This window comes from Antennarius striatus, chromosome 17 (genome assembly GCF_040054535.1).
Source record: "Antennarius striatus isolate MH-2024 chromosome 17, ASM4005453v1, whole genome shotgun sequence".
Classification (NCBI taxonomy): domain Eukaryota; kingdom Metazoa; phylum Chordata; class Actinopteri; order Lophiiformes; family Antennariidae; genus Antennarius; species Antennarius striatus.
The window spans coordinates 13,007,342-13,033,141 of NC_090792.1; the positions used below are offsets into that span (position 1 = coordinate 13,007,342).

A 25,800-nucleotide genomic window follows, 5' to 3' on the forward strand; every position below is an offset into this window, starting at 1 on the left:
TGTCAAATGACTTTAATATATAAGCAATATTCAGCCATGCTTCTCAATCCATTGCCATTTATACAAAATTAAACGCATTACATGGTGGATATTTAAAACTGTACAGTGTTGTGATTGTGTTATTTTCAGAAATTCAAATATTTATTAAACATTTCCCATACACATTTGTAGAGTTTCATTTAATCTGTATTTTTGGTCTTTCAGTTGCCATAAACCACTAATTGTGTTTTTAAATATATAATTCACTGAAAAAGACAGAAGTAGCAACGAAAAGATCTTAAAGCCTCACAACAACAAACAGACAAAATGAGCTTCAGTTGTACTGAAAAAGATTTTTTTTTAAAAAGTTTAAAAATGTAATATAATTATTTTGGGGATATATAGGAAACATGCTTTTAAATTTGAATTTAAAAGTGTGTTTTACTTTGCTTTTTTAATTATCTTTGTGAAATCACACAAACACAATGCATCAAGTAGTTTGACAGCAAAGTAATAGCCTTGATACAAAGAGCACAAATGAAGTAAGACAGTGAATTATATTTTTATGCTATAAATCAAAAGAAAACCACAATAATAATGATATTAATTGCATTCCAAAAGTTTTGAATGGAGTAGGTCCGTACTTTGGGAGATGTTGCCGTCTTGAATGAGATGCGTTAAAATCCCATTCATATTTTTATATAGGAAGTAAGTATCATCTGTCAAGAAATAGTTAGCTATGCATAGCAAAGTGACTAGAATCAAGGGGGAAAAGTTAGCCTGGTGTGACACAAAGTTAATATCTATCTACCAAAGGTTCACTAAGTAAAACAAAAAGTTGCAGATTTACCTAGATTAGAGTTCATGCTTTTGAACAGTTTCCAATCAACTAATAGAGAATCAAGCAAGATTTCCTGGGTCTTAACTGTAATCAAACAAAATTTTAATTGTATTATTACTTTTCAATGTATATTGAAGATGTGATTCAAGTGTGTAAGTTATTACGTTTCTTATAGGCTAGGCTAACTGTTCCCCCCTGTTTACAGTGATTGTGCAATGCTAAAGGAACTGACTGTATAGAGTGGATCTTCTAATCTGACTTTCTACCAGAAATCAAATAATTAAAAAAGAAAAAAATCATTAAAGTTTTTGCCACTTGTCATTGATTGTCTTGATAAAAGCTTCTTCTTTTTTTAGCAAAGGAGAATAATTCTGTCCATACAGAATCAGTTGTCGATGCATGTTTTCAGTTCACATATTTAATGTTCAAAATTTAAGAGTTAACTGCATCCAGAACTGAAATGTAACTGCAGGTCTGTGTCCGTGCATCTCTCTCAGTGCACTGAGTCCTCATTCTGAAACACAGCACTATAGTTGCAACATAAAATCACTTAAATCTCATAGAATGACTAAACCAGTGATGGCGAATGTCTTTTTTGTTGTTATTAAACTCTTCAGTTTTAAAAGTCCGTGTCAAAAAGGCAATGGTCATCACAACTTATCTGCAGTTTCTGTGTTTCAGATGCATCAAATTCCATGTCTCTTTTCTGCATTTTCACAAACAAATCATGGATGACTCTCAGTGATGATCTACTTCCATGTCCTGCGTTATGAGTAGATGGACCAGTAGATGATGTTAAAGAGGATGTACGCTCCAGGAAACACAACCCTCGAGTACTTGTCTATGGCATGGGTGTCTATCCAAATGTTCACATAACCTCTGGATGGCTTCACTTGGCTTGCAATCTGCGGGTCACTCAGTGCTACCTGGGCCAGCATTCGCTCCTGGCGGCCCCCGTTCTCTGGCATCCCATAATTCCCTGTGGTGTTCATATCCATCGACCCGTAGCCAGTAATCTGGGGGTCGATCATCATGTCATCAGGGTTACCAATGCCACATGTACATGGCAGCTGCAGAGGGAACAAAAAGTCTTTCTGAAAAATTTATGAAATCTCTTTACTCTAAACATTACTTTCTGCAAACTCATAAAACAAACACTCACTCGCACTCAAGGCATTTAAATAACTTTGCAATGAAACATTTATAGAAGGATGTTTGTGCTAGAAATGTACCTCAGGGTACGTGGGCAATTTGGCTCCATATGCTGCAGCATTTGGCAGATGAAAAATAGTAATACAGCATACACGCTGTACTCCAGAAATAATTTGCCATAGCCTCAGAGCATCAAGTGAGCCAAATTTAAAAATGTTATCTGTTTATTGGAAATGCACATAACTTATCAAATCATATTTCTTTCATTTTAGGCATAATTTAAGCTATAAAATATTTTAATGTAGAATCAGGCCAGCGTTACATGCGTCTGCCACCTTTTCTTGCTTTTAATTAGAAGCAGCTATTATGCAATGCAAGAGCTACAATTTTACTCACTATTTAGGCAGACCGTTTAACATTAATAAACCCACAGAGCTTCAGAATTTTGCAAGCTTCATAACAGCTTATTTGACTATTTTATTTTACTAATTAATATTTGAGATAACTAGTAGATGATGTCCTCTGCACCCCTTATGTGATATAAATTGCATATAACAAAAAACAAGAAGAAATCAGACTGTTTACACAAATGCATGAGAACATCAAAGCCAGGTTTTCTTCTTTTGCAAAACACAAAAGTCACACATTTGTTAAATATGCAGGTTCTCATTTATCCAGGTCATTGTTATTCTAATGACAATGGTTGTTGGAATAACGATCTGCTATTTATATAATTGCTATTCATATTCCAACAACCATGGAATATGAACTGATCACACCTCAGAGTTAAGAAGCTGAGACTAGACCAACCATCACCAGAACTGAGGAAGCCTCTTGGATGAGAGGTGAAACATCTTCAGGGAAAAGTAGATTGATTTATACAACTTTGGGTACACATTTGTTAAATTAAAACCAAGAATATTATTTGATCATTACAAATTATGGTTATTTACAGTTAAAATGTCAAGAATCAATCTAGTGTAGCTGCAGGGTAGCAGTACAACTTTATTTTGTAATGTTGTCAAAGCCCCATCTTTATTGGAAGGCTGTGGTCAAAAATGAACTAAAAACGTGATGCAACATCACAGTCACTTTTTTCATCTGGTTCTGGTTGTGGAGTTAAAGAAGACAAATGATTGCACTGGTTAGGAAATGATTAACTGTCCGTGTGAAGCATTATAATCAAGAGAAACAGAACTACAGCGAACAATCTCATGAAAGAACACTTACTCTCTCCCTCAGTTTCCTCTCTTTCCTCTCCTGTACAGTGGAGAGATAGTTGACCGCTGCGTACTCTATCACCGACAGGAAGACAAAGACAAAACTGACCCAGAGGTAAATGTCCACTGCTTTGATGTAGGAGACCCGCGGCATGGAGGCGTTGACCCCGGTGATGATAGTGGACATGGTCAACACTGTGGTGATGCCTGGAGTCAAACACACCAACAGTTTAGTCACGTCCTTTTCTGTTTGGGTTTGAATGTTAAACCCAGTCACTAAATATTAAATACAGGATGCAATATTTTTTTGGGCGGGTGTTATGCAGCAGTTCTCACTAAAAAAGGCAAAGTAAATGTAACTATGTAGCAAATCTTCTTTTTCTTTTCCTTTTGGCTTTTCCCTTCAGGGATTGCTGCAGCAGATCAGTTGTCTCCATCCATCTGTCTCCTGTCTTTTCCATCCTCTTCCCTCACACCAACTACCTTCATGTCCTCTTTCACTACATCCATAAATCTTGTCTTTGGTCTTCCTCTAGGCCTCCTGCCTGACAGTTCAAAATTCAGCATCCTTCTACCAATATATTCACTATCAGCTTTATTCCTCTGTAGTTGCCACAACTCTGCACATCTCCCTTGCTCTTAAAAATGGGCACCAGCACACTTCTCCATTCCTCAGACATCTTCTCACTATCTAAGATCCTGTTGAACAACGTAGTCAGAAACTCTACTGCCACCTCTCCAAGACACTTCCAAACCTCTACAGGTATATCATCAGGACTGAGTGTCTTTCCACTCTTCATCCTCTTCAATGCCCTCCTCACTTCATCCTGACTAATCTTTGCTACATCCTGGTCCACAACAGTCACCTCTTCTAGTCTTTGTTCTCTCTCATTTTCCTCATTCATCAACTCTTCAAAGTACTCAGTCCATCTTCCCATCACACTACTGGCACCTGTCAATAGACTTCCGTCCCTATCCTTAATCACCCTAACCTGCTGCACGTCCTTCCCATCTCTATCTCTCTGTCTTGCCAACCGGTATAGATCAGTCTCTCCCTCCTTACTGTCCAACCTAGCATACAAGTCATCATAAGCTTCTTGTTTGGCCTTTGCTACCTCTACCTTCACCTTACGCTGCATCTCCCTGTACTCCTGTCTACTCCCCTCAGTACTCTCAGTGTCCCACTTCGTCTTAGCTAACCTCTTTCTCTGTATACAGTCCTGTACCTCCTCATTCCACCACCAAGTCTCCTTATCTACCTTCCTTCCAGATGACACACCAAGTACTCTCCAACCTGTCTCCCTGATCACATTAGCTGTAGTTGTCCAGTCATCTGGAAGCACCTCCTTGCCACCCAGAGCCTGTCTTAACTCCTTCCTAAAAGTCATGCAACGCTCTTCCTTTTTTAGCTTCCACCATTTCGTCTTCTGCTCTGCCTTTGCCCTCTTCATCTTCCTCACCACCAGTCATCCTACACACCACCATCCTATGCTGTTTGGCTACACTCTCAACTACCACTACTTTGCAGTCACTGATCTCCTTCAGGTTACACCGTATACACAAAATGTAGTCTACCTGTGTGCTCCTACCACCACTCTTATAGGTCACTCTATGTTCCTGCCTCTTCTGGAAGAAAGTATTCACTATAGCCATTTCCATCCTTTTTGCAAAGTCAACCACCATCTGTCCTTCTGCATTCCTCTCCTGGATACCAAACCTGCCCATCACCTCCTCATCTCCTTTGTTTCCTGCACCAACATGTCCATTGAGTCTGCACCAAAGACAGCTCTCTCACTTCTAGGTATGCTCTGCGTCACTTCATCAAAGTCCAACCAGAATTTCTCCTTCTTCTCCAGCTCACATCCTACCTGTGGAGCATACCCACTAACAACATTGAACATCACACCTTCAATTTCTAGCTTCAATCTCAACACTCTATCTGACACTCTTTCTTTCCTAACAAACTCCTCCTTCAAGATAACTCCTACTCCATTTCTCTTCCTATATACACCACGATAGAACAACTTGAACCCTGCTCCTAAACTTCTAGCCTTGCTACCTTTCCACCTGGTCTCCTGGACACACAGTATGTCTAGCAAAGAGGCTTAAAATAAATCAACAGAATATTTCTTCTGTGGATTTATTAAACTGGGTTTCTGTAGTATTATTTCTATTCTTGTGAAATTACTGTTAATTGTTTTTTAAAATTTCTTTTTTGTCAAAAGCTGTGACAATTGATTAATATCAATACAGTAAATATGACCTGTAAATAAATAACCTATAATCTATTATCTATTAGCTTAGTTCAGGAACAACATCTGGGTATTCGTGCCACTAAGGCACAATAATTACTTTGTCATCCCTTTAATCTTTGAAAAAATCAAAAAGATAATCTTCTAACCAGGTCAGTCATCTTCAGATTACCACCGCTGTATCCGCCGTAGCGGGTCACGGGGAGCCGGAGCCTATCTCGGTGGCATAGGGCGTGAGGCGGGGGACACTCCGGGCACGATGCCAGTGCACCGCAGAGCCACACACAAAGACATACAACCATGTACACACACACTCATTCCTACCGGCAATTTGGAACGGCCAATCAACCTGCTTTTGGAGGTGGGAGGAAGCCGGAGAACCCAGAGAGAACCCACGCAGACACGTGGAGAGCATGCGAACTCCGCACAGAGCAGGACTCGAATCCGGGTCCACCATGTTGTGAGGCGGCAGCGCTATCCATTGCGCCACCGTGCTGCACTTCTAACCAAGTACTGTACATATTTATGGATTGATGAAATCCATCTCCCAAACTGACACTTACACACACAAACACTCACTGAGCTACCCTGCTTTCGCATCTCTATTTAAATGATCTTGATGGAGCAATTCTTATCTTTGATGAGATCGTGCCCTGACAAGGAGACTACCACTCTTACCCAGTGGCACCCTGGCAGGGACGGCCCTTCGATCAATCCAGAAGGACACCCAGGAGAGCATGACCATGAGAGTGGCAGGGAAGTAGGTCTGCAGCAGGAAGAAGAAAATGTGGCGCCTCAGGGTGAAGTGGATGTACAGGCGATTGTACCAGCCTGGAAGGATGAAATATCAACATAACACATGCTGTTATACATTTGCTGCTGATCTACCAAAAAGCACTTGAAGCACAGATCCAAGCTATTGCAGCCAGAAATGATAAGAAACAAAATCTCTTTTATACTGTTTGAGGAAGGCACGGTTATGGAAAGCTGCACAGATTGTAAGCCCTGCAGCAGATAAAGGATTTCAATGGTTGGAAAAGATAGTCTTGCAGTAAAGTACAGATTTAGATACACAGAAGTTGTAATTCAATTATGATCTAGTTACTTCATGCGGATCCGAATTTGCATAATCACTTCTGTTACCTGTGCATATTAAAAGTGTTTTTGCTGCAGTACCTGTGCTGCTATAAAAAGCCAGCTTAGTGGTGGTGTGAAATTTCTGAATGAGGAACTGTGACAGGGATATTCTGTCATCTGTGTTCAAGGATTCGTTGCCTTTCTTCCAGTACAACATCAGGTCATCATCTGTGTATGCATCTGTTAGGAACAGAAATAGAAATTCATGCATATGTATCCAGTTCAGAAGAACAAACTGAAAAAGAAGTGTTCATTTTATAAAAGTTTTACACTAAACTTCAATTTTGTGAATTTAATTAATAAAGATGCTGAGAAGCTGATACTGAAGGAAATTTATTAATATATATTTATTTAATATTAGGGCAATATATTTTATTTGAAGCTTCAAAAGGGCTAATTTTGTGAGCAAGAGAAAAGGTGCTTTAGAAAATTCTGATCTGATGGTGGTGTCAAACAGGTGTGTGTGTGTGTGTGTGTGTGTGTGTGTGTGTGTGTGTGTGTGTGTGTGTGTGTGTGTGTGTGTGTGTGTGTGTGTATGTGTGTGTGTGTGTATGTGTGTGTGTGTGTGTGTGTGTGTGTGTGTGTGTGTGTGTGTGTGTGTTTGTGAAAATAGGCTGTGGAAAAATGATTTCCCCAAAGGGATGAATAAAGTATGTTTCTTCTTCTTCTTCTTCTTCTCTTCTCTTCTGAAACTGGCTGAATGACATTGAAATTTGACATCAAAGTATTTATGGATAGAATAATAAACTAATCAACATTCCAGCAGTGCATTGTCTCAATCAGGTATTTGTCCTTGTCCTTAACGTCTCCACTCACAGCTCTCGATCTCCAGAGAGCAGGTTTGGGTGTCTAGAGGAAAGCGGCTGAGATCCATGTTGCACATGGCGGTGACAGTGACTCTGCAGAGGGAAACAATGACATAAAGAGGAATTTATACACTTCATGTGCTCTAATCAACTGACCCTTGTCTTACCCTCCCCTGCTAATACCCTATTTATTTCTACATCAAAATCAAATGAAATCGTACACACTGGACTTTCTTCATAAGCAATTTCCTAACATTTTAGACTTGGTCTTCAGCAGTATTTTGAATTGGTTCTTGATTAACTTTTTGAAACGGAGACAGACCTGAGACTGTAGAGGACGTTGCCATCAGGGTAAACTCGCAGCATGACGTTATCAGTCGTGGTGTCATGAATAAAAGACCGCTTGGAGTGGACGAAGAACATATCAGGAACCCAGATCTTCTTCACCAGACGGCTGTCAAAGGTCATGCTCTGGTTGTTGGTGCTTGGGAATGAAAGTCTCTCGTCCTTCCAGTAGTGGCGCAGGTACAGGGTCATGGTGAAGTCCTACAGGTGGAAAAGTGAAAGATGTAAAGGGGTGAAGGAAATAGTACGGTGGTTTAATTTTATGATATTTTAGATGTTTTAAAGTTACTTAAAACTGTTGGTTTGCAGTAAAACTAGTAAGGCTATTTTCATTTTCATTCATTTCATCATTCTAACAATTATTGTGTAAAGGTTTAAAATGTTTTTTTTATATCTTGCCTTATTAATTTTAGTTCCTTTATATTTGGTGAAAGAAGCCAAGTAAAAAGCACAATATCTCTTCTGACAGACAGATAACAAAAGGTACGTATGGAAGGCACAAATAACTATAATACTTGCTTTTCGCATCTGGTTTTATATTGTGTATCAAGTGATACATATTTTGAAAAAAGCTATTCCAGACTTACCATATCTACTTCAGAGATTGTGTCCAGGCTTTCAACCTGAACATCCACTCCAACAGGAATTGGCGGGCCTGAAGATAGATAGTATAGCTAATGGATAAGTGTCATTTTCAGGGACCGGATGATTTTTTTTCCCTTTTGGAAATCAGATATACAATGAATCACACAATATAGAGCAACTGCTTGCGTCACGGCTTTGCTGATCTGCCTGGGATTCTGCTTATGACCCTTTTTGGCCTTTTTCTCTGCATCATCATCCTCCAATAGTACACAAGTAGGTCACAGTAAGGTGATGCAGCCATGGAGGCAATCCTGCGCAGCTTTCCACTTCACATAAAGCACACGCCCGTGGAAATCAGACACAGGAAGAATGTTGTGATTAAAAAAAAATCTGCACTTTTGTGTGGTTGAAGTAAAAGATACATTTTTATAAGACATTTGTGTGTGAATATTTCTTTTGAAAGACAAATAGAACGCCTACTTTTCTTCATCTCAGAATAACAACCAACAGTCCAAAAAGCTTTACTGAAATCTCTCTAGAGAGTGAAGGGAAAGACATTATGAAGTGAATAACTCAGCTTTAATGAGTAACAGCAGAACAGCTTTCATGGATGGTGTCATTAAGATCTGCAAGAGCTTAATACCAGCAGTTTGTCTCAAACCAATGACAACTGCACACGGATCTTATCTAGCTGAGTTTGCGTCCCCCCCAGTGTCCTGACTAGGATAAAAGCAGACACCCAGCATCTAGGAGCTGCACATTAAAACACCTTCATTTTAAACTCTTAAAATATGAAGTAACATGAATTATCAGACCTCCGAATGCTGGCCTCATGGTGAAGTCATGGTCATCTATTCTCAGGAGTTGTTCAGATTTTGTCATTGGAGCTTTTGTCATATCAGGACTGCGTTTGTAAATTGGGCTGAGATACAAAAAAGAAAGAGATGTGAGTCATAGTGGATATGCTGTTTCTAATTCTCTGACAAAGTTTCAGCGACTTTGTGAGACTCACCCTCCGGTTTTGTGGCCTCCGCCCCCATCCATTCTGGTCTCTCTTCGCAACCTGGTGGTCAACAATTGATTAAAATAAACATTTAGAATTAACAGATGGATATGTTGCCTCTTGAATTTAGTATTTTAACTGAGAAAATAGTTGTTGCTATAGTATTATTAGCTGCATTGTCTTTTTCCAAAATCTAAATCCAGATGGATTGAGGGTATGAAGAATAATTTAGCAGTTTTGTTTGTTTTGATGCCTCTCACTTTTTGTTAAGATATAGTACATCCTGTTACATCACACACTTTATCCACAAATCGCGCTAAGGGCAAAAGAGCACTTCCTCATCACATCCACACTCTCCCCTGCTGCATTCCTCTAAATACTTGTTTTTAAGCAGCCTTTTTTGTACCATGAGGCAGAGGGAGTGAAAAAAAGAGTTCCAAAAACCCCAAAAGGGATTATTAGAGTAGAGCATGCTGTGACAGACAGCACCAAATCCCCGTGACAACCAAAGACATAGAGACACCCCAGAGGAAGAGAGATATGGCAGAGAGATGAAACCACTGCAATAAATAAATAAATAAATAAACAACATAGCAAAACATAACAAGACCAATATGAAAGAGTAAAAGGGTTTCTGTGGATGCAGCTGCAGTGCTCTGGTGAGCTGTGGATGCTGCATGTCTGCATTCATCCAGCAGCTGGTTCTTAATCCTCTTGGCAGAAACGCTTCTCCAATCCCTCTCTCTGCCTGCCTATACCACGCAGCACACTGCTGCCTGTCTGCACTGCTGTGGTCCGGCATTGTTCTACAGACCTACATGCATGAATCGAAGTAGACACAAAAATAACTGCAGAACTCCTTCTGGACATATTAATCATTATGAAGGAAGTGATAAGTCAAATTTTACTGACGGACTCTGTACTGTAATAAATGGACAGGGCGATGTACCCTCATTTTATGTGTTTTTAGACTTATTACCAGGGTATAGCACGTTTCATTTTACTGGGGCACGAGCCCAATTATTGAGCTACTATGCTGTGAAAAACTCTTGACATTTCATTTTTAACAAGCTCCTATATTTGGCAGCAGATTAATTAAAATGCTTAAGAACTGGAAATTAATTTTATTAACCATAATGCCAGAGCAACTCATTATTAATCAAAAATTAAAGCCTTGAGGTTCAGGTCCAAAAGCAACCTATATGTACTGCAATGTGTCAGAGGTGGTGCTCTACTGCGCCATCCATACATCATGGGGAGTCAGGAACATTTTGAAAGTATCCCAGTTATGTATTATAACTTATAAAACTTATAACTTATTTAACACTGCATCATAGATATTAATATTATATGTTGTAGAGCCCTACCACAGCAGAAGTATTGCAAAAGTCAGCGTTAAAAGACAAGAGAGAGGCTCACCGGAGCTGGATCAGACCATTGCCTTTAAAGCAAAGTGTTTTTGGACAGTAATATCTACATATTTATTTATAGATTTGTCTACAGCTTTAAAGCTCTATGCACACATTGTGGTGGCTGGGGTGTGGTTCATTGTTTGCTGTATTAGTTGGTTTTCCGATTTGTACTGTATTTAATTCATTCTTTGTTTTATGTTTTCCCCTGTTTGTCACTGTCTCATCTTCACTTTTCATCCTGTGATTTACTTTCACCTGTGTCTCACTACCTTTTTATATATTTTTTCTGTGTTTTTTTGCTTTTCTATGTGTAAGGGCATTCAGCAAGAAAGGACTGTGGTATTTTGGTATGGATGCGCATAACTAGAGGGGTCAGGAATTTTCTCCCTATTTAACACTGAAAAACTGGGTTTGGATAGGTTTTTTTTGTCAATTACACCAAATCTTCTCGGTTGATTACATTAAACAAGTGCGTATGACTTCACAGTCAGTGAATCATAAATGAGCTTTAGGCTGTCGTGGGGGTATGAGATCCAGTGAGTTGCTCTGGTTTGCCCTCTCTGATTGTTGCCTAGAGAATTTTTTTATGTGAATAAATCAAATTAATTTGAAATTCACAGTTAAATTAAATTACTTAAGGTGTGTTTGGTTGATCTTTTGATTTGATTTTTAGCAATATTTACTGACCCTCGTGCAGTGAAGCAGTACAACCCACCACTCCAATGCATTGTCCAATGTGTAACATGATTTTACAAATTACATATATCTATTGTATTACAAAATACAGTCAGCATTAACATAGCTGTATTTATCTAAATATCTAGCCAGCTAGTTTCTGTATTTTGACTTTGTAACACGTTGTTGCAAGCTGCTGTGGTTGAATTTAAATGATAAATACAGTTTGTGTGCCTTAGATGTTGATGTAGAAGCATTTCAAAACAAAAGAGCTGCAATAGAAAAAAAAGATGGATAATAAATGATACACATGAAAAATGAATAATTCAGTGACCAAATGAAGTTGTATGCTTCATCACTCATAAAGTTTTTTTCCTCAGATGCTTTACATTAGAGGAACTCTGCTGTCCTACACAAATCCCCCTACTATTCCTCCTCCTCCTCAAGGCAGTAACCAAAAATAAAAAATAAAAAAATTCAACATCTAAGTGATATAATGAGAACTCCCACACCCCTCTCCAGCAGCATCCAGATGCTTTAATGATTTTACACTCAGGAGAGGAGGAATGGAGTGATAGAAAACAAGCAGGAGAAGATCTTGACTTGAAAGATTTTTTCTTTTACCGAAAGAGGAAGGAGAGATTTACATTTGATTTATATTCTCAGACTGTATGTCAGCAGAGAGGAGACAGATGTGAGAGGACTTCTAACTAGCTAAAAAAATTGGGTGAAGCCCAGATTTGATAGCAAGCCGACATTGGTGTTAGGAGATTGCAGTACAGCTTCGAGCTACTTGTGCTTTCTGTCTTCTGAAGATTTTCCACAGATGATTAAAACTGCGCTCCTCTTACTTACACACGTAATGATCATAATAATCCCTTTAGGACTGAGATGATCACTGAATGTAATTTCATAGAGGATTGTTTGGATTTAAAGAGCAGCTCCAACCTTACATTGTTTAACGTAACTCCCCGTCAGTAGGCTCATTCTTGGCTTGTCATGCACTTACTGAAGGCAGTAAAGTTGAAAGAGAAAGAGACTTAATGAGAGTAGATTGCTGTTTGACATCCTCTCTGACCTATAAATATTACTTATAGCGTGAACAGTGATACTGTATCTAAAAGCAGAGGGATTATAATTTTTGAATATATTATGTGAATTCAAATCATTCAATGCCGATAGCATTAGTCAGTGTACAGCACTATACTTCAGCTACCCGGCAAAACCTTATCATCTTTTTTCAGAGATTAATGCAGGGACAGTTTGTGACCGAGGGCTTTGAGCTAATACTTCAAGTCTGTGCTGAGATTTCTGCAAAAAAATATTTTGTGTTTGTAAATGTAAATGACAATAATTTTGATATACAGTATATGTCAAAATCAAACCTGTTATCTCTAAATCTATCTATCTATCTATCTATCTATCTATCTATCTATCTATCTATCTATCTATCTATCTATCTATCTATCTATCTATCTATCTATCTATCTATCTATCTATCTATCTATCTATCTATCTATCTATCTATCTATCTATCTATCTGCTGTTTTTTTAATATATAAAACAACAATATATATAATATATATTTATATAATATATTTATTTTATTTATATATAAATTTCTTCAAGCAATATAAGTGTTTGTGTGTGTGTGTGTGTGTGTGTGTGTGTGTGTGTGTGTGTGTGTGTGTGTGTGTCTGTGTGTGTGTGTGTGTGTGTGTGTCTGTGTGTGTGTGTGTGTGTGTCTGTGTGCGTGTGTGTGTGTATAGCTCAACATTAGCTTTGAGGAATATGTGACAAAGAAGTGAACGAATGTAGATAAATATTCATTGCAGCGATGGTTTCTTATTCTTTGATCACTGAGCTAAAATGGCTCGACAGCTGTCCAAAGCCATCTTAAGTGAATTTTATACAATTTAAAAGGAACAGTAAACAATGACATTCAGCAACACAACCATGTATTTTTTCTGAAAGGTCAGAAATTCAGGACTTGTTTTGCAGTACTTTTGCAGTATTTTCTTTCGTAAAGAAGCCTGTTGGAGCTGCAACTTATCACGGATACTTGCAATTAACAGCAGTGACACGGCATTGTCTATTCTTATTAAAAGTATAATGCAAATACATTTCCGTTTTTTAAAGCATTGTTAAATAAATCTGTCTGTCTGTCTGTCTGTCTGTCTATCCCCATCCATCCATCCATCCATCCATCCATCCATCCATCCATCTATCTATCTATCTATCTATCTATCTATCTATCTATCTATCTATCTATCTATCTATCTATCTATCTATCTATCTATCTATACTGTATATATATACATACATACATACATACACACATACACACATATATATACATACATACTGTATATATTGTATATATATGTATATAGTTTTTGTCTTATATGATGTTGCAGTGATGATCTTTGAACTTTTATTCAGACCACACACAAAGCAACCATCACCACACTTGCAATTTTAGATATGCTGCAGTTGTCACACATTTTATAAATGAATGGATAAGTTATGAGACAATAATCAACAGATTAATTTATTTTCACTTCAGGTATCTTACTCTCAAAATTGCATTTCCACTCAAATAACTGCATGAAAAAACAAACAAATGTTATTATACTGCTTTGTGTTTATGCCTCATGTGTGCCACTTAAACTGTGTTATCAGCAGTAGTCAAGACACAAATATGTTCTCCGTTATTCAAACTGAGCTGAAAGGCTTTGCTGCATGAACGCCATGTATTTTTCACAATTAAACAACTATATTAAATCTTCTGTCAGTCTTTTTCTATGTAAATTAATTTTGATTTCACAGTTAAGTCAATCAATAACATGCAGGATAGAGGAAGCTTTAACGATTCTGTGATCTAGTTCAGTCCTGACTAAAACATTTAATCCGATGGATGCATTAACAAGGCAGCAATTAGCCTAAATAATCACCTGAAATGACACTGACTTCTCCTGCTGTGAGGGAAACAGTTGTTAACTAGCCTGCTGCAGTTGAGGGGCAAGAGAACACAAAATTTACCAGTAGTACAAAAATAGATGTAGGGATTTAGGTCTCCCTCTCTAGCCACTCACCAACCTGCTGTCTCAATGAGTCTTTTTTCAGAGGGATGGGGGTGTTGGGGGCATCACAGGTGACATAGAAACAACATTGTCCTCAAAAAAATAAAATAAAATAAATTTGATAAAATATTGGGACTTGCAGATTTTGCATTAAAATCTATTACAATCCTCTTATATATCCTGTTGAGACAATGAACACATGCATTGCAGTACTTTACTCTGATGAATTTAGGATTCTTTTGACATTACCTGCTCTGCTTATAAGTCTCCAGCTTGTGACCCCTCAACTGGGGCATCCTCCCAGATGCACTTGCGAGCCAAACACAAACGAGCACAAGAACAGCATCCACCTGCATGGTTCACATTCCCCAGAGGACGGACCTCTCCTTTCAGTCAGAATATATTCCTCTCCAGGATTTGGAGCTCTCTGCCTTCCTGAGACATTTTATTGTCCATTGCCAGAACGAAAAGGAGAGAAAAAAAATCAGCAACAGTTGCAGCAGCAGCTACACATGAGCTATTCTACAGCCTGAGACGACATCCTACGGTGCTTAATCTCCACAGTGGGAAAAGCAATTTTGACTAAACCCATAAATCCTTGAGCGTCAGATGGTACAGATTTGATCCCTCCAGTGGCGGATGTGCCTGCCTCTCTGTGGTCTGCTGTGCTCAGATACCCTGCACTCTGATGTGCTCTACTCTACTTTGCACCGCCCAGAAACACCAATTCTCACAATGATGCATTTGTAAGGTCAACGGTTTACAGACGGACTCACTGAGTCTGAGTGGAGGCTGTGTGTGTCTGATGTGAAAGGCTTCCCAGCTTCCTCTGATGCTGCAGTCTCCTGTCTGGCATATTTGTGCAGCAATCTACATTTCTGTTTGCTGATCATTGAAGAATTTCAATCCCTTTAAATGCAGGTTTCATAATTCATAATTGAGATATTTTCTGAAAGCCAGCAATGCAAATTTTCTTCATTTTAATCTTAGGGACTCAGATGGGGGAATATTTTCAGAGAAATAAAAAAACTACAAAGGTTGGTGTGACTGCAGATCCCTCAAAAATGAGAAAAGCAGAGGTTTTAACAACCTATCCACCTACAGTATTTGGAAGATATACAATATGCAACATAAAGCAAACACAATATCGTATGTGAATGTCTTATGATCATATATGTAGAAATTTGCATAACAATAATGATAGACTGAATAATTTGTGCATTATTTAGCAAGACTGGAGGGGCTGCACCACCATTTGTCTGTTAAGATGTGTCATCCATGTGAATAAGCCAATGAGAGAGAGCCACAGCAGTGATGTCACCCTAGTACAGACCATGTGTTACACCTCCTCCCTCTCCCCCTTCTTTTTAGCAGACTGAACAGTTGGATTATAAGATCATGAATTTGGGTTAGCTCCATGGACGTCACTCCAAAATGGTGTAAGTAATATTAAGCATCAGTTGCTTTTCAGATTTGTTGGACCTTCTTTATGTCAATCCTGCTGACTGGCCTACAAACATAACCACTACATCAAATCAGGCAAATGTCCTTTTTCTTCCCATAAAACATATATTCAGGATTTATACACCCATCTAGTAGTCGTTGCACTGAATTGCAAGATTGTTCTAATATAACTAGAGATTCACTTTAGAGCCATGTTAGAGAATCTAACATTTACTCCAACCAATATGAAAATTTTGTTAAAATTTACATAAAAACCCGATCAGTTAATTTAATCTCAGTTCCAGGGGTTTTCAGGCTATAAAATCACAAAATCGTAAAAGTACTTTCTTCTGTACTACATTCACACACACCAGTTATACCTGAAAAGAAATTATATTGAGAAATAAAAATGTCACTTTTCCAATGAATCTCAACAGCATATGAAACACTACAGAATTTCCTGTTGAAGACTCAAAATGTACTTAATATGATTATTAGAGTCATTAGATCTATATATACGGCGTGCCCCGTGATGGGCTGGCAACGTGTCCAGGACATACCCTGCCTCTTGCCCGTAGCCAGCTGGGATAGGCTCCAGCAACACCCATGACCCACAAGGCAGAAAGTGGCTGAAGACGAGACAATTTCAATTGTCTCGTCATCAAGAAAATGGATGAATGGATAGATGGATGTTCATAGTGTGGGAATCATGTCACACCATACTTGCTAAAGGCAACTAGACTATAGGATTATCTAGTTATTCTTTGGCCAGTATGAATAATTGAGAATAGAAATATCCTACCACATATTACAACATATTTTCTCATGCACACCATCATCTCTGTACGAGAATATTAATTTTGTAACATTTACTGTTGACATTTTGCTGATCATCATCATACTTATAGGAATCTCTTTCATTTACCTTTTAACTGAACAACTCCACTGATGGTCCAGTCAGTTCAGGGTAGTCGATACAAGCAACCAAATCAAACTCCAATATTCAAAATTGCACACTAAGATATGTCCTATTGTATTTTAATAAAACGTGTTCTGCATACTGGGCAGCACGGTGGCACCGTGGGTAGAGCTGTCGCCGCACAGAAAAGCGGTTCCGGATTTGTGTCCCGCTTTGTTCAGAGTTTGCAAGTTCTCCCCATGTCTGCGTGGGTTCTCCTCGGGTTCTCCGGCTTCCTCCCACCTCCAAAAACATGTGCTTCAGGTGAATTGGCCGGTCCCAAATTCACCATAGTGTGTGAGTGTGTGCGTGCGTGTTTGTCTGTGTGGCTCCGCGGTGCACTAGCATCTCGAGTTTCCCCTGCCTCATGCCCCTAGTCAGCTGGGATAGGGTCCAGCTCCCCTCAACCTGCCACAGCGGATCAAGCGATATAAAATGAACGAATTAATGAATTAATGTTCTGCATGGTATTTGTTACTATTGTGCTGAATCCCACATCATATTTAGTTTATATAGAACAAGGAGCTTTTATTTGTCATTATACAATTGCACAGCAAAATTGCAAGGTTGGTGTGGAGAGTTGGTCCTGAGTGTGCTGCCACTGTCGGCCAACATTTGGTGTACTTTAGTATACTTTAGTAATTCCCAAAGGGAAAATAAAAACATATGCATGTTTTTCTGGATGGTAGGGGTAAACTGGAGTACCCAGAGAAAACCCATTCAACAGAACATGCAAACTGCACTGAAAGTCCGTGTTGGGAATGCTGAAGATTGAATCCATGACCTTGCTGTGAGGTGACAGCACCATTATGTCACTATGCTGTAACATATATTGTGTTAACATTAAATTTCAAACACATTCGCGGTGAATTAATCTATTAGTTTTAATCACAGTTGTTCTGGCCAATCGGTTAACATTCTTGTCACGTCTGGCGACTGGTGGTTGAGTTGAACTACAAAAACATCAGATTCTCTTATTTTTGTAGTTTAACTCGACGCGCGTCACGCTTTTTCGTGAGCCAATGAATAGTCAGCGTTGTACTACTGTGAAATATTTACCCTGAGTTCAGTCTCTCAGACGAACGGACGCATTCCGTTTTTGCGCGATATGTGGTAAACGTCAGAATTTGGGAGTTAACATCGATTAGCTAACTTTACAATTAATTCACATACAAGCATAGTTTCGTTTATAAAGTGAGGAGGTGGTTGAAATAACGAGTACCTGGAGTGTAACTCAAATCATATTCTGTATTTGAAGGTATGTTTTTGACAAATACAGCATAATGAAGGGGTGTCTTTTACTATGTATTAATATAGAATATTGTCCCCAAACCAAATCATAACTGTCTGTCTGTCTGTCCGTCCGTCCGTCCGAAGTAACTTTTCTACAATCAGTAAATTGTGAGGATATGAGCATTTCATGCTTGCAATACATACTGGATAACTATGATTTTAGCTTCTGTTTTGTTTTTTCGTGAGAATATTAAATTCAGTATAGAACTGTTTGATACTAAATACAAATTCATCCTCATACGGTAATATGTACCGGAATAAAGTTGGTTAACGAGTTGTTGCCTGACAGGCTGTACGCAGGACATAGGATCCTCATAAAGTCGCGTCAGCTCATTGGTTCACGCAGTAATGGCGGGGCATTGTGAAGTGAAGTCCGGAGGACTGATCGCTAAAACAAAGTACTGACTGTGTAGCTTTACTTACCGAGACATCGCACCCAATCGGAAACATAAATGACAGCAAGAACATCGGACAAGCAAATACGTGTATCACTAAACACAAAGTAAAAGCAATTGTTTGCTTTGTTCACTTATGATTTAGCTTCGTTCCGTTCCCGCTAAGCTAATGTGAAGCGCGCTGCGTTGTCATTAACTACCAGCTGTTAGCTGCAGCTAGCTGTTAGCTACCACTTGCCAGCGCTTGGTCAAAATGAGTTCTTCTCGTGAGATTAAACGTAAGTATCGGTTTCTTCTCCGAAATGTGGAAGCAGAGAAGAAGCTCATTTGTTACACTTGTCCATGCGGTTTTCAAACGTTGACGTGTGATCACCCTGCAGAGCTCCAGAAAGCAAAGGGAAAAGCGCAGAACAGCAGCAACTTAAGAGAGGAAGCCAGCATCTGCAATCAGCTCGGAGAGCTGCTGTCCAGGAATGGTGAGAGGGTCACGAATCACAAGATCACCGCATTTAGTTTCCTGTTGAACCACAAAACAGGAGATATTTATCATGAACAAATAAGGACTGGATCTAGACATTCAGTTGATAGCATCATCAGTAGACCTGCTGATCACTATTCATGACCCAGAAGAAGGATCAATATATCTGCCTTCTGCATCTCGGCTCTGCTTCTGACTGTCTACAGGCAGCTATAATAGATCCGTACATGCAGAACAATAACATATCAATGATGTCATGATGGACTTTATGCCAGGCTTTTTTAGACCACATATTGTCACTGAAGAAAAATAATTCTGATTATGTCACAAGTCTGAAAGCCCTGTTCTTAAACCCAGTGACAGGTAGGAACAAGGGGAACTAAAAGTAATATCCATGTGTTAAAAACAACTCAAGTAGGATTTCAAATAAACAGATAAATTGGTCCATCTTTGAATCTGTTGCTTTTTTTTTTCTTCCTGAGACAGACTGTTCTTTGTGTTCCTAGGTGATTATGAGGCTGCCATCAGGGAGCATCAGCAGGAATTGTCTCTCTCTGAGGTGCTTAACGATGTGATCGGACGAGCTGTAGCTCATCGTAAGATTGGAGAGTGCTATGCAGAAATGGGCAACACAAACGCTGCATTGAAAGTGAGTAGATTCTAACTACTGGTAGTTCTTAAATTTGATCACACCAGTGATCTTTAGTGACATAAATGCAAAGGATAATATTGAGTGAAGAGGTTAAATATGTTCACTCATTAATTGGCTAACTCCTTTTTCGTGCTGTGACCTGTGCTATTTCTTAAGTATTCAAGTAAAGTATGTGTATTCTTCGTCTTCAGCACCAGCGGTGTCACCTGGATTTGGCTCGCTCTGTCGGAGATCACGCTGAGGAGCAAAGGGCACTGGCCACAATTGGTCGCACCTACCTCTTCCGCTATGAATCTGACCAATCAAGGAAGAGTTTAGAGCAAGCAGAGGATGCCTTCAGGAAGAGCTTGGCCATTGTGGATGACTGTCTAGGAGGTCTTGTTTTTGGCATCCTCAGGCGTTTTATTGAGCAGAATAAAAAACATTTAGTTCTTGAACTGCTTGTTTATTTCCATTTCCTTCACCTCCAGGGACCGTGTCAGGTCGAGAAATTAGCGAGATGAAGGCTCGTCTCTTCCTTAATCTTGGTCTGGTCTGCGATCATCTTGGGGAGCCCAAACGTTGCAGTGAATTCATCCGACGAAGTGTTTTCATTGCAGAGTCAGTACATTCTGCTCTAAAATTAATTTTAAAGTAAAATTCAGTCAGTGTCAGTTCACCTGACACTGACTTTTATGACAGTTTGATTTATCTGTAATATCGCTGACTGCTTTTTCTTTGTTTCTGTCCTGTAAAGAAAGAGCCAGCTGTTGGAGGATCTCTACCGTGCAAACTTTAACCTGGGCAACATCTACTTCCGTAACGGTCAAAAATCGAACGCTGTGCGCTGCCTTGAGCAGGCCAAAGAGTGTGCGAGGAAGATCAAGGATAAGTTCAGCGAGAGCGAGTGCTTTCACTGCATTGGAAAGGTATAAAAACTGATTCTACAGAAAGCTATAGCAAAGATTCTAATTACATTTAACATAACTGACACATTTGTTTTCATCATTTTTTGTCCTCATTTTTTTTCCACAGGTGCAGTTGTCTCTGGGGGATTTTGTAGCAGCTAGACGATCTCTAAAGAAAGCTCTCTTGCTGGGTTCCCAGCAGCCGTTGGACAGGCAGGCAGTGAAGAAGGCGTTCAAATATGGTGAGGGAGCTATTTTTATTTGGTTACTTTTGGTTTATTTGTTGTTGTTTTTCTCCACTACAAAAGCAAAGTTGAAGGGAACTCTTTGTTGTAATTCCATAGCGGATCAGGGGTGTAAGTTAGAGGAAGAGCTGGGGGAGGATCAGGCCAAACAGCTAAACTCCCATCAGGCTGTGGGGCTGGCAGAGCAGCTGGGGGACCTTTACTGTAAGGTTAGCTGCTACAGCAAAGCTCTAGATGCATATCACGCACAGGTAAGGAGCATTTAATGCTTGCTTTATCACCTACCATTCCCAACATTTCATCCTCAATGACATGAGGCCTCATTGTCTTTGTGGTGTAGCTAAAGGGGGCTGAGGTGCTGGGAAAACCTGCGAGGGAGCTGGCCGTCATCCACGTGTCCCTGGCTGCAACCTATGCAGACCTGATGCAGCACAGTAAGGCTGTGGAGCACTACAAACAGGAACTGGCTTTACGACAAGGCAGCTGTACTGAGGTACTCGTGCACCAGCTGTACACGCCTTACAGGTTAATCTGCAATCGCAGAGGTGTTACCTGCTGACTCTGTACATATACAGGATCATAATATTACTGTTAATTTGCAAAAGGCTGACCTTACATACAAGTTCATCATCTGGATGTGTGTCAATCAGGAGTGTAGCACATGGTTGAACATTGCGTCAGCTCAGGAGGAGAGCGGCTGTTGCTTTGAGGATACAGATGGCAGCTACAGAAAAGCATCAAACTGTGCTCTGAAGTCTGGGAAGGCCAGATTACAGGTAAAATGGATTAGCAGCTGTTAAAAAATAATACTTTGATCACCATGCAAAGAATTAAAACATTTTGAAATCAGCTGCTTTGTGAAAGCTCACTTTCTGTCCTGCAGAAACGTGTTTTGAAGCTCTGGCTGGCGTCCCAGAAACGGCTCGGTTCATTGAACGCTGACGATACAGAAGCCAAACTACAGGAGCTGTGTGCTGCTGAAGGCTGGAGCCCGGATGGGAGCGACGGTGAGGAGGATGAAGAGGAGGAGATGGACAACAGTGAACCTCTAGATGATAGTGATGTTGTTCTCTCAGACTCAGGTACCCTGTTGCTTTCATTCATCCGTACATTACAAGACCACTAGAGTCTGTTTCAATCAGATTTTTGTTTCTAGATGACGATTTGGATGGTTATGACAAGATGGTGTCAGGAAGAAGGAAGACAGGAAGGGTGAGTTGTCAGTTGTCGCTTCGCACAAGCGATCGTCTCGTCTTTGCATTCTCAAATTTGTGCAATCCTCTTGCCTTTTCGCATCCAAATTTTCCTTCTTTAGTGGAACAAAAGGAATGAGAAGGGTGAGACGTCTCTGCACAGAGCCTGTATTGATGGAAACCTGAAGCAGGTCCAGTATCTGGTGGAACAGGTGAGACAAGAAAAACTAAAAATTAAACTCTGCGTGTGTTTTAATTGTAAATTTTCTACAGAGAAAAATGAATGAGAAATGAATCCTCAGTAAACTGTGGGGGAAAAAAGTGTATTCTATACAGAAGGAGGACAGTAAGAAAACCCTGGAAAAATGTTTTAAATAAACATTTTAATGACTAATGACTTTTTGTCTGACAGGGCCACCCGGTGAACCCAAGAGACTATTGTGGCTGGACTCCCCTTCATGAAGCCAGCAACCATGGTCACTATGGTAACTGATTTTTGAGGTTCATTACATTTAACTGGAGTTTTCATTGAAAATGACCAACACACAAATGCTCCTATTTTTATCTCCATCTGTCCAGACATTGTAGCGGTGCTGCTAGAGCGAGGCGCTAACGTCAATGATCCTGGCGGTCCTTTATGCGAGGGGGTGACACCTCTCCACGATGCTCTTGCTTGTGGCAATTTTAAAGTTGCAAGACTGTTAGTGGAGCGAGGAGCATCTGTTACTCTGCGCAACTCCAAGGTGTGTGTGTGCGTGCGTGTGTGTGCGCATCACAGGTGCTGTAATAAAAAATGAATTGCTGCAGGAAATTTTTCACAAATTTCAAGAATGGATGGAGTTCGAGACATTTTAAGACAAAATGCTTTTGTGGGGCGACTATGCTCATCCATCTCATGCTGTCACCATCGTCGTTCAGGGTGACACAGCTTTAGACACCCTGCGGCAGTGGCAGAGGACGTACAGCAGAGAGTTGGACCAGGAAACCAAGCAGGAGAGCCTCACGACAGAGAGGCTACTGAAGAAGGCCCTCGCAGGAGGAGGTGAGGCCCTTTTCTCTCATTGTACTGATTAGTTTCTCTTTGTTTTTTAAACATTTCCAACACTGGTTTTACCCACTCATCTCTTTCTGACTCAGTGCCCATCCCTCCGGCCCCGGCCAGGCCGTTTGAGGCTCTGCAGGACAGCCAGCTGTTTGATGCAGAGAACTCTGAGCCGCTGTCGTATTCCGATGGGGACCATTTCTCCAGCCAAGACTGGTCTCCAACCAACAGGAAGTCTGAGGTGAAAGCGGCGTCTGGTTACCTCAAACGGTGCCAGAGTAACAGTTCAACACAGCGCAGCCGATCCAGAGGAACAGAGGCTGCTGTCCTGTATGGGGTAAACAACGAGTAGTCATACATATGTGGATAAAACTATCTCATTCTTTATTCTTTCCTCATTTTGCTTTATTTCTTTCAAAAAAATACCTTGAGTTCTTTGATTTTCTACTAATTTTATATGTAGGAGTCTAAGTTTGCAATTGGTTCGTCTCTGTATCCTGTAGGATGACAGTAGCTCTGACTCTGACTGCCCAATCAGTCCTCTCCGCCCCGTCCGCCCCAGACCCATTTTCCCTGCAGCCCAGAATAAAAAGGAGGCTCCCCCAGACAAAGGTGCCAACCCGCTCCCCAACTTGAATCGAGAGCATATCAGAGAGGCTCCTGCGCCCTCTGTCTTCGCACGTGAGGAGTACCACAGTGTTATCAGAGGCTTAGGAAGTGCCAAATCTCGACTCCAGGGTCTATCACAGCCTCAGTTTTTGAGCACGCCGGCTGTTTCATCGAGCAGCAAATCAGCGCTGGTTCCAGAAGAGGAGTACTTTGCTGATGACTGGCTGGAGGACGATTTGGGGGAAATCCAGCCAAAGAAAAAGAGGAGGATTCGAATGGAACAGAATGGGATTAGAGAGGATGATGCCGCTTTGCCTTCAGCAGCAGGAGGTCAAAGAAAGCACTTAAACTCTGATACTGCCTGTAGAGGTAATGATTTCACGTTTTGTTTTTTGTTATTTTTGAAGTTCTTTGTAACTCCACATTTATTCATTCATCTTACTTTCATTTTTCGCTTCTCTCTTAGATTCTCAGGCTCATTCTTCTAGCAGGAGCTTGTCTCTGAAGAAGAACGGCTCCCTGAAGCCTCACCAGGTCAAAATGACTCAGATGCCGGGGATGGTCAGGTTGGGCCGACGAGAGGTCAGCAGGTCACAGAGTCCCACGGTAACCGATGATGACGATGTGAGACCGGAGACGCCGCCCCTGCCACGAATACACACACAGGTCAGGATTAATCTACACTCCAAAATTGTATACAATACACACAGAATGATTAAACCTGTAGACGGACTGACTCCAAGTTCAGAAGAGTAGTTACTTATGTGACAGAAAGTGACCTCAGCTCAAACATTGTGGTAGTAAAGGAAAAAGGCCATGAAGATATTGACACTGCTGCAGTTTGATTATCAATAAACTCCCAATTTTACGTAATTTGACACAATGCAGCTCGACCACCAGGAGACCTGTTTCGTTATTAGAGGCTAAAGCAGTTTGGACAAGATACCCTCAAGCGGGAATGACAACTGGCTAACAGAGATTTGCTGCACCTCTCCAGAGTTCTTGAAGTTTTCCTATCACAATGTTTTTGTTTAATGTGTTAATGTGTTTTCAGTCTTCATCCTTACCCGCGTCTCTGCCTCCACCAATCAGAATGAGGGTCCGGGTTCAGGAAGACATCTTCCTTATCCCAGTTCCACAAAGGTTTGTACTCAATGTTGTTTAAGTTGTATGAATGAAGGGTCTTTCTTCTTATTTTTGTTTGAAAGCTATTCTGCTTTTAAGACACCAAAAAAACAATTTCAAATTTAAGACAAACACTGGATCAACAAGCATTATGAAAATGTTTTGAGCCCAGGTTATAGTATGCTTTTATAGCCTATTCATCTACCGAACCGCTCTACCCGCCGTAGCGGGTCACGGGGAGCTGGAGCCTATCTCAGCTGTCTTAGGGCATGAGGCGGGAGAAACGCCAGGCGCAACGCCAGGCAACACGGAGCCACACAAAGGCAGACAACCATGCATGCACACACTCACTCCTATGAGGAATTTGGAACGGCCAAATAGACTGAAGCGCATGTTTTTGGAGGTGGGAGGAACCGGAGAACCCAGAGAGAACCCACGCAGACACGGGGAGAGCATGCAAACTCCGCACAGAGTGGGATGAGAATCCGGAACCGCCTTGCTGTGAGGCGACAAAGCTACCCAATGCGCCACCGTACCGCCCTGTTATTTCTGTTAAAAAAAACATTTATGCTAACGAAGTGTAGCATAAAATATATTGAATGTCAAAAAGGATTAGCACCAACTCTCACATCCCACTTTCGTTTGGATGTGAGAGTTCCCGTAGCGCCAGTGATTTTACGTTTGTAAAATTCAATAGTATTTTAATGTTTTTTGAATATGTATTGTAAAGCATAATGTTTTTGGGGGTTTTTTTGTCTTTACACTTCACTCCAGTGAGGCGGACTCCTGCACCGTGTTGTGGCTGTGTGAGCAGGCCGCTCAGCGTTACTACCAGAAATGTGGCCTCTTGCCTCGTCTCTCGCTGCAGAAGGAAGGAGCTCTGCTTTCCCCTCAAGACCTGTTGCTGGCTGTCTTACACACCAATGAGGAGGTGAGGACTGACAGCACACAAAGACCATTTTAAGATCATTTATTTTTATCAGGGTAGGA

The 25,800-nt window shown here is 40.4% G+C and overlaps 2 protein-coding genes across 3 annotated transcripts in view; one reads left to right on the plus strand and one right to left on the minus strand.

Moving 5' to 3' along the window:
• Nucleotides 1-18,744, minus strand: LOC137610842 (gamma-aminobutyric acid receptor subunit rho-1). 2 transcript variants are annotated; one of them, XM_068338703.1, is made up of 11 exons: nt 18,608-18,744; nt 14,740-14,925; nt 9,330-9,380; nt 9,133-9,239; nt 8,320-8,387; nt 7,710-7,933; nt 7,398-7,480; nt 6,621-6,761; nt 6,123-6,275; nt 3,203-3,399; nt 1-1,890 (listed from the first exon to the last, which is right to left on the minus strand). In XM_068338703.1, the coding sequence occupies exons 2-11, from the start codon at nt 14,844-14,846 to the stop codon at nt 1,588-1,590; spliced, it is 1,434 nt and encodes a 477-aa protein (XP_068194804.1). In that variant the 5' UTR covers nt 14,847-14,925; nt 18,608-18,744; the 3' UTR covers nt 1-1,587. The 2 variants fall into 2 exon arrangements, with proteins under 2 accessions (XP_068194804.1, XP_068194805.1); XM_068338704.1 differs by lacking the exon at nt 18,608-18,744 and having other exon boundaries at nt 3,302-3,399; nt 14,740-15,130.
• The window catches only part of tonsl (tonsoku-like, DNA repair protein), a 10,018-nt gene continuing 2,936 nt past the window's right edge, over nt 18,719-25,800 (plus strand). Inside the window, exons 1-21 of the mRNA XM_068338702.1 lie at nt 18,719-18,857; nt 18,960-19,055; nt 19,564-19,706; nt 19,901-20,084; nt 20,180-20,309; nt 20,446-20,617; nt 20,724-20,838; nt 20,941-21,092; nt 21,182-21,334; nt 21,492-21,617; nt 21,725-21,923; nt 21,998-22,053; nt 22,157-22,246; nt 22,447-22,519; nt 22,614-22,777; nt 22,953-23,076; nt 23,172-23,413; nt 23,580-24,054; nt 24,152-24,351; nt 24,740-24,828; nt 25,585-25,741. Coding sequence (XP_068194803.1) covers nt 18,833-18,857; nt 18,960-19,055; nt 19,564-19,706; nt 19,901-20,084; nt 20,180-20,309; nt 20,446-20,617; nt 20,724-20,838; nt 20,941-21,092; nt 21,182-21,334; nt 21,492-21,617; nt 21,725-21,923; nt 21,998-22,053; nt 22,157-22,246; nt 22,447-22,519; nt 22,614-22,777; nt 22,953-23,076; nt 23,172-23,413; nt 23,580-24,054; nt 24,152-24,351; nt 24,740-24,828; nt 25,585-25,741 — 3,165 coding nt within the window. The 5' untranslated portion in view covers nt 18,719-18,832. The remainder of the gene's footprint in view (nt 18,858-18,959; nt 19,056-19,563; nt 19,707-19,900; nt 20,085-20,179; nt 20,310-20,445; nt 20,618-20,723; nt 20,839-20,940; nt 21,093-21,181; nt 21,335-21,491; nt 21,618-21,724; nt 21,924-21,997; nt 22,054-22,156; nt 22,247-22,446; nt 22,520-22,613; nt 22,778-22,952; nt 23,077-23,171; nt 23,414-23,579; nt 24,055-24,151; nt 24,352-24,739; nt 24,829-25,584; nt 25,742-25,800) is intronic.